Source organism: Otolemur garnettii, unplaced genomic scaffold (genome assembly GCF_000181295.1).
Source record: "Otolemur garnettii isolate 467f Iridium unplaced genomic scaffold, OtoGar3 scaffold00063, whole genome shotgun sequence".
Taxonomy (NCBI): Eukaryota; Metazoa; Chordata; class Mammalia; order Primates; family Galagidae; genus Otolemur; species Otolemur garnettii.
Genome location: NW_003852458.1, coordinates 5,530,613 through 5,542,490, shown reverse-complemented (window position 1 = coordinate 5,542,490; position 11,878 = coordinate 5,530,613). Strand labels below are relative to the sequence as shown.

The 11,878-nt window shown below is 35.4% G+C and overlaps 1 protein-coding gene across 1 annotated transcript in view; it reads right to left on the bottom strand.

Annotated features, from left to right (window-relative positions):
- The window catches only part of WDR70 (WD repeat domain 70), a 289,355-nt gene that overhangs the window by 130,775 nt on the left and 146,702 nt on the right, over nt 1-11,878 (bottom strand). The window contains exon 9 of the mRNA XM_012807055.1: nt 8,934-9,010. Coding sequence (XP_012662509.1) covers nt 8,934-9,010 — 77 coding nt within the window. The remainder of the gene's footprint in view (nt 1-8,933; nt 9,011-11,878) is intronic.

Here is an 11,878-nt window from a genome sequence, read left to right as displayed (position 1 = left end):
GCTGCAACCAAAAAATAGCCGGGCGTTGTGGTGGGCGCTGTGGTCCCAGCTACTTGGGAGGCTGAGGCAGGAGACTTGCTTGGAGTTGGAGGTTTGCTGTGAGCTATGATGCCATGGCTCTCTACCCAGGGGGATAGCCTGAGGCTGTCTCAAAAAATAAATAAATAAATAAATAAAATGTAGAGTCTACACCTGTCTCTTGAATTACAGAAACTCATAATTCAAGCTAAATGCGAACACTCAGTTATTATTACCTTTCCTTGATTTATTCTTCTTTTTTTTTGGAATGAGGTCTTGCTTTATCACCCAGGCTGGAATACAGAGGCACAATTATAGCTACTGTAGCCTTGAAAATCTGGATTCAGGCAATTGTCGTTCTTCAGCCTCCTGAGTAGCTGGGACTACAGGCATGCACCACCATACCCAGCTAATTTTCTTCTTCTTCTGTTTTTTTTTTTAAAGAAATGAGGTCTTGCTATGTTGCCTTGACTAGTCTCAAACTCCTGGACTTCAGTAACACTCCCACCTAGGTTTCCGACAGTGCTGGGACTGCAAGTATGAATCACCATGCTGAGTCCTTGATTTTAAATTCACTCTGTAACTATCACTAGTTTTGCTTACATTGACTAGTTAAAATGTCAAAATCGTATTCTCCTATCAAAAAGAACAAAAACCTATAAAACTATCTTTTAAATTATAAGCATAAATTCAGTAACATGGAGTTTATCAGTCACAGAAAAGCAAAACTAGTGACATTTTTAAATGTAAGAAAAATAAAATGAGTTTAATGTTATTAAAGGATAATAACAGTAAAGGCACAATTTCCTAAGACTTTCAAAAAGCTTTATATTTCTACTAACATATTTCTAGTAATCTACATGCAAATAAATCAGTATTTCTACATAATTTACAGGAGTATGCTCTGGATTAATATTTGGTATTAAGTGAGAAGGAGAAGAAGGGGTAAAGAAAAAGGAGGATGGGAGAAGAAAGCAGGAAGTAGAGGAGAGCGAGAAGAAGAGTAGAGACACAGAAAGGCAGGCCAAATTAAGAGAAAGGTTCAACACATCTTGCCTAATGATGAGGAAAACCTAGGATAAGAATATACATATTTATCAGAATAAGTAACAAGGGAAGATTAATTATTAATAATCTAGTTGAGGGGACAGAATAAGCAAGAAAAATGCAACAAAACTAGGTCTACTGGCCTAGTAAGATCACTGTGGAGCCACCTGCTTTTCTCTACAAAGGAATTAAAATATATCTCTATGAATAATATATATGTGTGGCTGATAATGCAGAACAGAGAAATAATCCTGCACCAAGAGAACAGTACTTATGAATCAAAGGAAAATAATTTTTTTAATGAATAAAAAATATACTGAGTTCAAAACAAAAAATGTAGGGCCAACTACAAGCAATTCAGCACTCTCAGAAAGTAAATATCAAACGATGTCAGAAAATTCAGACAGATTACGTTATAGAATACTTACTATAGCCAATTACATTAAGTATTCCTAAACAAATGGCTGGTATCTCTCTCTCTCTCTTTTTTTTTTTCTTTTTTTGAGATAGGGTCTCACTCTGTCACCTGGGCTAGAATGGAGTGGCATCTTCATAGCTCATGCAACCTCAAACTCCTGGGTTCAAGTGATCCTTCTGATTCAGCATCCGAAGTAGCTAGGACTACAGGCATACATCAGCACACGAATTGATATCTGTTTTAAGGGTGACATTCGGAAAGGTTTTCTTTGCATATAAAAACAATTGAAAGTCTTATAGAATGTTACCACTATTGGGACTTGAACAGCCAAGGCAGTTGGCATATTTATAGGTCATGTAGTTCTTACAGGAATTGTAATATTCTTCAATGAACTAATATACATTCATTTCATATACATTTCATAATACATAAACATAGTACTCTTCAAAATATACTCCAAGAGGAAATCAAATTAGATGCTCACACAATGCAGAATCTAATTCATTTTCATTAGATAGTCAACTCTGGCAGGGTAGATTAACTAATGTACGGATTAGCTATGGAAAATGTTTACTTAATAAGATATTTAGAATTACCATGAACCAGAATAAAATATGCTTATTAAAAGATGCTTAACATTTGAAACTAGTTATCAAAGACTCACCATTGCTAAAATTTGCCTCTTACCACTAAGAGATGGGTACCTCCTCCTACCTTTTGCCAATAGTGTTTCCCCAGTACAAACTAATTATTCCAGAATTTTACACAAAAAAGCAAGTGAGGAAGACAAAAGGAAGGAACTTACAGTTGCCTGACTTGTTTTATGAAAGAATTAAATGAGTTGATACAAAGTGCTTATAAGACTGTACCTGGCACATAGCAAGGCTATTGCCTTTCTACAAACAGTGTTTCACAAAAGTCTTGGTCTTCATAAACCCTCTAGGAAAAACAAATAGCCCGTATTTGGTAAACTCATGGTCGTTCTATTTAGGGTTCCTGTCTTACCAATGCTATTCAGGGTCAACAATATTAATTACAATAGCTACTTGGGTGGTCATTAACATCAGTGATTTTACTAAGATTTTTTTTAATGAACTTCATAAATGTCAAGCATTAGCTCTGCTGCTTTGAAACAACAGCTAATGCCTTTTCATGCTGGCTGCCCACACATTGCATTCCATATACAAGTACCACCAGATATAGCCAATTCAATTTAGCTGATCTTTTGTAAGTTATACAAGTTATGCCTAAAATCAAAATCTCAATAATTTCATTTCTAACATGTAATTCCATTTCTAAAAGGAAATAAAAATATAGTATGCCCTTCTTTAACACTAATTTGGATTTAAAGCTATAGACAGCTGGCTCCCATCCTCCATAATAGCCTCAACTCAGTCATTTAACCAATTTTATACCATGACCCCTGTGTTTAATGTCATGTAATATTTTAATTTACAAACTCAATATTTGGGGCTCCTCTTACAATATTATGGCAAGGTTTTACTGTATCAGTCATTGATAAATGACATTCTTAAATCTGAATTCCACATAAAGGAATTTACTTTACTCCCCATTTAGTTACCATCACCTAGAAGTGGGCTTCCTGTTACTACTGTCCAAGATTGATCAGCCCATCTTTCCCTATTTTCCTCTAATTATTACTGTTATGTCCCATTTTTCCAGGACATATACCTGGTTAAAAAGGATATTAATTAAAAGGAGTTAATAACTTCTGACTAAAATTATAAGATAGATTAGAAAACCATTAAAAAGAGACAGTGCTCTATTGAAAAATGTGGAGATAAATAAAACACTTGCTATTTCAAACAACAGTGACAAGTTTGCTTAAGGTCAAGGAGTCTAAAATATCACTTGTGAGTGAGACGATGCATGTTTAGTATAATTGAAATGTGAAAGTTAAATATTTCAATTACAAGTGCTAGAAAGAGAAATCAAATAATTTTTTTTAATTATTTTTCAGAATCAGTACACTAGATTTTTCAACAAAAACTTCATATCCAAAAAGGTAAATTAAGGGACTTGCTAACCTGATATGCCAACTAGATGGTAGTGTAAGGGCCAGACCAGTGCCATTTTGTTGTCTACTACATAAGCTCTGTTAAAACCGCACGGCCAGTCCCTGCTGCCTCCCCCACACCTGCTTGCACAGCCACTGATTGAGACACCCTAGGCAGACAGCTGCCATAATAGGCAATAAGTATCAGTTCCCTTGAACAACTCCCATAATAGGCAATAGGTATCTACTTCCTTGAAATTCAGGTGTCTCTTTCAACTACCTAATTAGGCTACACCACCTCTAGCCACCTTAAGAAATTCCCCACCCCTCACCTGTACCAATCCAAATCCTCCTTTACTAACGAAATCACCAACCACCAATCAAGAGTGTACCCGTAACGGACCCTACCCTTCTTGCTTTCTGTACCCCATAAAAACTTGCTCTACCCCGAGTTCGGGGCTCGTCCTAGGTTTGCATGCCAGGAGAGTCCAGGCTTCCTGGGGCCTGAAATAAACACATCTCGTGCTTTTTACATCGGAGTGTGTCCCGCACTGTCTGTGGGGGTCTTTTGGGAGAATTTCGGGCATAACAGTAGTGGCAAAACTTATCAAATCATGTAACATAGCAAAAGAAGACTTACTATATAAAAACAAATTCTTTGGAAAGTGAGACTCTTTTGCTTTCTCAAATACATTTTTGCACCTAAATGTGGACAATGACAGTAAATACACTTTTAAAAAGGGAAGAAAATCCAAAATATGGAATAAGTTGCATATATAAGAATATTTAACACAACATTGTTTATAATGGAGAAAAACAGATGAGAAAATGGCTTAAAACTTGTATATTATGACATAACTAAAAACTGTGTCACAGCAGGGAAAGGGGCTTTTAGTATAATGTTAAGGGAAAGAAAAGTAAAATTTCTTTATAAACTATACTTACAACACACTCAAGTACACGTAAAACACTCTACGATATCTCCTCCCCTCAAAACATTAGTAGTTCTATAAGAGAATCATAGATGAGGATTTGCCTCACTGAATTGCCCAAGATTTCTGCAAGGTGGTAATACTAGTAATACTAGTAATACTAGTACTACTTTATAATTTTTTTAAATTTTAAACTATAAGGAAATTTATAGGACATTAGAAAAAATAGCATGAATTTATAATTTCATAACCTTGAGAAATTCATTTGTCTCTAACCATTTAAGAACTTCACCTCTTATCTCTATCTTATCAGAATGCTATGTGTTGGAAGTGAGGAAAAGATGCAATTTATTTAATGCTTGTAATTAAGCATTATTAATAATTATTAGTATAAGTGCTAGAAGATTCTATGAAAAAAAGATTGACCCAGATCATTGTTATACTAATTATTCTGTAAATTGGTTGGGCTTTTCTTGTTAAGTCCTGTTGCCTACAATTCTAGCAAGTGCCAGTGGTGGTGTCTGCTAATGGGAGCTAAGGCCCAAATGAAGAGAAGAGGTAAAAAGTACACAATAAAATTCTATAAACAGAATATTTTATCAATAACTACTAGAATAAAATGTAGCTAATTATTCACTATAAGAGATGGGTGGCTACATAAGAAATATAATTTAAAGAAATATAAATAATTCTCTAATACATATTTAAAAGAATGATTCTTAATCAGGATGAACTTTATAGTATTAAATCTAAGAATTCTGATGATGCCTGATCTGATGCTAGTTGGTCCTAAGAATCTATGAAGTTTTTAGTGTGAAGGAATAACTAATCTACCATAGTGGTTGTTCTTTTTCCTGAAACCTACTTAGATTATTTTACAATGTCATCTGATAAAATATTAATTTGGCAATCATTGATGTTTATACATCCAAGTCCACTAACATTTCCTTTATGAGAGAACTCAATCTGGATGCAATGTGTCTGTCTACTTAACTTTTTATCATGAATATTATCCTGAAATTACTGCTACAACATTTTCTTCTCAATTGCTTCTGCTCATCTCTAAAATTTCTTCTAAATTTTATTAAATATTCTTTTCCAGAAAAATATTTGAGAAATGGTACTCAAAAGTTTTTTAAAAGCTTAGAATATAATTTCTGTGATACCTGGGTTTGAAGATGCTATGGAGTTTTTGTCTACAGCCATGGTTACAAAATCTATCTTCTAGAGAAATAGTGAACTTGGACATGGGTACCAAATAATAGAAAATGAGGGGAAAGTTCCTTATTTTTTCTTACTAAAATTTAAACTGACAGAAAAGGTTGCTTGCTTTAAGAGGCAAGAAAAGTCTTCATTCCAAAACCTGATAAAACACCCCAAAACAAAAACCCCCCACCAAAGCAAAAAGGAAAAAAAAAGTTCCCTTTCATTTGCCAAATACTAAATAAAATACAAGTTTTCTATAAATAGAGAAGCTATATTTTAAAAACTGAAGGTGCTCTATAGGAATGCAAGAATGACTCAACATCAGAAAATGTATTAAACATCTCCAAATTAATGTACCAAAAGGAAAAAAGATTAGATCAAATATTAGGAAAAACACATTTGATAAAGTTTAACAGGTATGATTAAAATTAGAAATACCGGTTGAATCCCTAATCTGAAAATCCTAAATCCAAAACACTCCAAAATCAGAAACTGTTTTGAGCATCAAAAATGATAAAATGGTCACTAGAGTAACAGGTAATGCAAATATTCCAAAATCTAAAAAAAGGTGAAATGCAAATACTTCTGGCCCCAATGATTTCTGACAATGATTATTCAATTTGCAGAATAAAATTGATTTAAATAATGTGATATAACAAATGCATTATACTTTAAGAAAAAAATTTTTCATCTTTTTAAAAAAATAATTTTTTATTTCATTAATCCTTTGTATTATTTTTTTATTTCCATTTTGTTTAGATCTGCTCTGAGTTGTTTTATTTCTTTTCTTCTGCTGGCTTTGAGTTTGGTTTGTTCTTCCTTTTCTAGTTCTTTGAGATGTAGCATTAGGTTGTTAATTTCTGGTCATTCTGTCTTTTTGATGGAGGCCTTTAAGGCTATTAATTTTTCCCTTACACTGATTTAACAGTACTCCATAGATTCTGATAGCTTGTGTTCCCTTTGTCATTTAGTTTGAGGAACCTTCTGATTTCCATATTCATTTCATTATTAACCAAAAGATAGTCCAGCAGCAAATTGTTTAATTTCCATGACTTTGCATAGATTTGAGTGTTTTTAGAATGGGTTTCTAGTTTTATTATTCCACTGTGACCTGAGAAGATACATGGCATAGTTTCAATTTTTTTGAATTTGCTGACATGTTTTGTTGCCTAAAATATGATCGATCTTGAAAAATGTCCCATGTGTTAATGAGAAGAATATATATTCAGTATTTGGGGGTAGAATGTTTTGTATGTGACTGGTAGGTCCATTTTTCTGAGAGTTCTGTTTAAGTCCAATGTTTCTTTATGGATTTTGTGTTTCAATTATCTGTCCTGCCATGTCAGTGTAGTGTTGAAGTCCTTGGCAATTGTAATGCTATTCTTAATCTCTCTGCATAGATCCAGTAGGATTTGCATCATGAATCCAGGAGCTCTTGTGTTAGGTGCGAATATATTTAAGACTATATGCCTTCTTGTTAAAAACTGCTTCCTTTACCATTATGTAGCAATAATCTTCGTCTTTCTTTACCACTATTGATTTAAAGTCTATTTTATCTGATATGAGAATGCTACTCATGCTCTTTTTTGGTTTCTATTTGCATGGAATATTTTTTTCCACCCCTTCACCTTGAGTCTATGTAAGTCTTTATGGGTTAGATGTATTTCCTGGATATGATGGATACGCAGAAAAATATATATATATATTTTTTCTAGAGACAGAGTCTCACTTTATTGCCCTCAGTAGAGTGCTGCAGCATCACATAGCTCACAGCAACCTCCAACTCCTGGGCTTAGGCAATTCTCTTGCCTCAGTCTCCCAGTAGCTGGGACTACAGGTATCCACCACAACACCCAGCTATTTTTTTTCTTGTTGCAGTTTGTCCACGGCCAGGTTTGAACCCACCACCCTCGGTATATGGGGCCAGTGCCCCACCTGCTGAGCCACAGGCGCAGCCCTGGAAAAATATTTTTAAATAGGAGTTACAAACTGGGCCTGGTGGCTCACGCCTGTAATCCTAGCACTCTGGGAGGCCAAGGCAGGTGGATTGCTCTGAGCTCAGAGGTTTGAGACCAGCCTGAGCCAGAGTGAGACTCTCTACCCAAAAAAAAGGGCCAGGCGTTGTGGCAGGCACCTATAGCCCCAGCTACTTGGGAGGCTGAAGCAAGAGAATCACTTAAGTCCAAGAGTTGGAGATTGCTATAAGCTATGATGCCATGGTACTCTACTGAGGGCCACAGAGTGAGACTCTGTCTCAATAAAACAATAAATAAATAAATAAATAAGAATTATATATAAGAATAAGGGGAGTTACAAAACTGCTTTTATTAGGTAGCTATTTTCAATATTATCTGCTCTCTTTAATAAGGAATACACATATAGTTCACCTAAAGAAAATATCAGATTGCTAAGAAACTATGGGGATGCAATGAAACCCAGTTCTACTTATGCTGATGAGCAACTGGATATGAATTAGACTGACCTTTAAATTTAACCCAATGTACAGTTTTCCTTAGTTAGTTTTTGCTTAGGAGTAGAGGAGAGTCACAACTCCCAAATCAGTAAGGGAGACTGAGAAAACATTACTAGGCCTGAATATACATATTTACTCTTGGTTGTGTCACTCCTCCAACATAACCAGGATATCTCTATGCCTCAAAAAACAATTAGGGTTGCCTGGAAAGTATAAAGACCTGCCCTCATTGGTAACAGGCCTTTCTTGATTCTTATCACAGTCAGACAATGTGATGGGATCATCACTGGTTATCTGACAGGAGAACCTCAATATGAAAGGGTATGTGCTTACAATGGTGAGAATAATGCAGTATGTTTTTTATAGGGTTAAGGTTAGGGTTAGGGTTGTTCATTCATTATGTAAAAAGGATTTGCATCCTGGGCCTGTATCTGTAAATCAAGTACCATCACCTTTGTGACAGCCACTCACAGGGATACAGTGGCCTGACAGTGGATTCACATCCTAGCTCAGCCACTTAGAATCACATGTCCTTGGGAAAATTGCAATCAGTTTCTTCATTTGTTGAATGTAATAACAACTACATATCCTATTGCTTTGAGAAAAAATATAAGAAAGTGATTAGCAAAGGTAAAGAGTTTTATGCATTACTGGTGCATAGTAAATCCTCAATAAATGTTAATAATTATTAGTTATTATCCCAATGTTATTACACCACTGGAAAATCTTAACACTCTGTAAGGAGACCCTTACTTTCCAATTAATGTTAAAGAAAACACGTAACAACATGAATGTTTTAGATGAATTATCAAAAATACTCACGCATCATTTGAGCAAGTCATAAATTCTCCCTTTATTTTGGGATGCCATGAGCCAGTATGAAGCATTGCTGTGTGACCCTTAAGAAAAATAAAGACAAGGAGGGAAAAGATGTTTAAAAAAGGAAAATGATCAACTAACTAGAACTTGACATATGTTTAAAAAATAGAACTTTTAATCCTCCCAAAAGCATATCACTTTAATTACAAACTGATGTTATTTTATCCCAATTTTACCTCACTACATGCCTTATTTCATTTTGTTTAATTCCACTTGTATACTACCCCTTATCTCAGGAAGTAGCACACTCTTGCATGTAACAGGTACTTAATAAGAGGGGAAATAGAGGAGAAAATGACATTGTCTGTTTAGGAGAAAAAATGAATAGGTAATGCCACAATAAGAAAGACAGGTCCTTCCTCAAGACAAGAAGACAGGTCCTTTTCTTTAGTGGAAATTAATAAGAGTAGAAAGTATTTACAAATAGGCAAAGGCAAAAAACTGGAGGGAAAATCTGTATTTCCTCAAAATGTATCATCAATCTTGATTCTATAATATCTCTGTAAGAATAAATATGTAAGAAAAGGAAAAACATTTTAAATGATTCCGGAAAATTAGCTTTATTAAGCATAAATATAAAAGCACTATAATTAAAACAATGTGATGTTGGTATAAAAACCAACATACACACCAAATCAACCATAGAGGGCATATCAAACATAAATACACACACACAAGCATACACGCACACGTGCACACACACTCTCTTCCTTCCTAGGTACCAAAGTCAGCTAGAGCGGCCTTACACATTAAGTCAGATTAGGTGGGGCAGAAAAGAGGCTGATACTTTTTAGTATAATTATGGTAATGTTCCTTATTTTTAAGGGTCCAAAATAAAGGTACTTTAAAGGAAGTAAAATGTACAGATGTAAATGACTTAAAAGAAAAATAACAGTTACTCTCCGGAAAGAATGAAATGAAACTAGAGTATCGACACAAGGGCCTGGAGATCATCCTGAGTCTAAATTGCCCACAATGTCTCAAATAGTATCTGGCCAAGTCTTACCATTGCATTCACATTTACAGGATATAAATGAGGAGAGGCAGAAACTCAGCCTACAGTGAGGAGCCACTAACTGAAGTAATGCACAGAGGGACCAGATAAGAAGTTTGGGGTTTCATTTTCCACTCCAACTGTTTACTTGACATTTCCAATTCCAAGCATCTCAAACCTAATAATTCCATAGGGAAACCGTGATTCTTTCGGGCGACTTTCTTTCTTAGTAGCTCAGGCTACAGGTAGCTTGGCAGTTACCCTTAAATACTCTCATAACCTCAAAACCTTTTTTCTCTATCCAGCCAGATTCAACCCACCCTCTACTTCTGTCAATTCTATTCAAAATATATCTATCCACTTTTTTCTCCTTTGCAACTATCAGCCTTGAATGACTCAACATTATTTCATGCTTCTATATCCATTATTATGTACTGTAATGGGTTTATTATTAATCTCTCTGCTTTTACTCTTACTTCGTGTGTTCCACATGACATTCAGTACAACCCTTTCAAAATAAAGTTCTAAATATGTACTCCTCTGCATATAACTCTCTACTGGTTTTCTAATTATTAAATATTACAAAGTCCGCAACAAATTACATTTTCAGACTCCTGCTTTCCTTCTAACTTTGCTTACTTTGTGTTCTTTCCTGCCCACAAGCATCAGCCTTCCTTTCAGTTCTTCCAAATATGCCCAGCCTTTTCCCCACATCAGGGCCTTCTTACATGCTTTCTCATCTGTCACAGAGCTCTTCTGTGCTTTCTTGTAACTCACTCTTTCTCATTCTTTTAAAGACCATTTGCCCAAATAAGCATTCTCTGACCCTCTAAGTATGCATGGCCCTCTGCATTGTGATTTACCACAGAACTGTCCTTTTCCTTAATAACGCTCAACACAGTTTGTGATACTTTACCTATCCATTTGTTATTTGTCTTTTGAAACAAGGTTAATGTTTTACATATTTATAAATAGGGGAAAACCTAAAATTAAATATAAACAGAAACAAATGAACCTCACTATATTTCAAATAAATAACATACACAGAAAGAATAAACAGAATATAATAACTCAAGTAACTATATACCTATAGAGAGTTGAATGGTGGCCTCCAAAATGATATGTCCACATCCTAATACTTGGAATATATAAACATGACTTTACTTGGAAAAAGAGTATTTGCAGATAAAGAATCCAATGTACTCAATTCTGATATGAGGACAATTGATGCTAGTACATGGTGGGGGAATGAGGGAATGGGAGAGTGGAGAGAAGGAAGGAGGGAGGGAGGTAGGGTGTGACCGTGTGTGACACACCTCCTGGGGGAGTAACACAATTATAAGAGGGACTTTACCTAAAAAACGCAAGCAGTGTAACCTGGTTCTTTGTACCCTCAATGATTCCTCAACAATAAAAAAAAAAAGAGTATATGCAGATACAATTAAGCATCTCTAGATGAGTTATCTGTGTAGGTCCTAAATCCAAGGGTAGATTTCCTTATAAGAGACAGAAGAGGAGGCAGCGCCCTTAGCTCAGTCGACAGGGTACCAGTCACATACACCTAGGGTGGTGGGTTAGAACCCGGCCCGGGCCTGCTAAGCAATGATGACAACTACAACTAAAAAATAGCTGGGTGATTCACTGACTGTCTCAACAACCTTGATAGATAGATAGATAGATAGATAGATAGATAGATAGACAGACAGATAGATAGAGAAGAGATCTCTCTCTATCTATCTATCTATAGAGAGAGAGAGAGATGAGATCTTTCTCTGTTGAGCAATGATGACAACTACAACTAAAAAATAACTGGGTGGGCTCGGCGCCTATAGCTCAACCGGCTAAGGCGCCAGCCACGTACACCTAAGGTGGCGGGTTCGAATCCCCAGCCCGG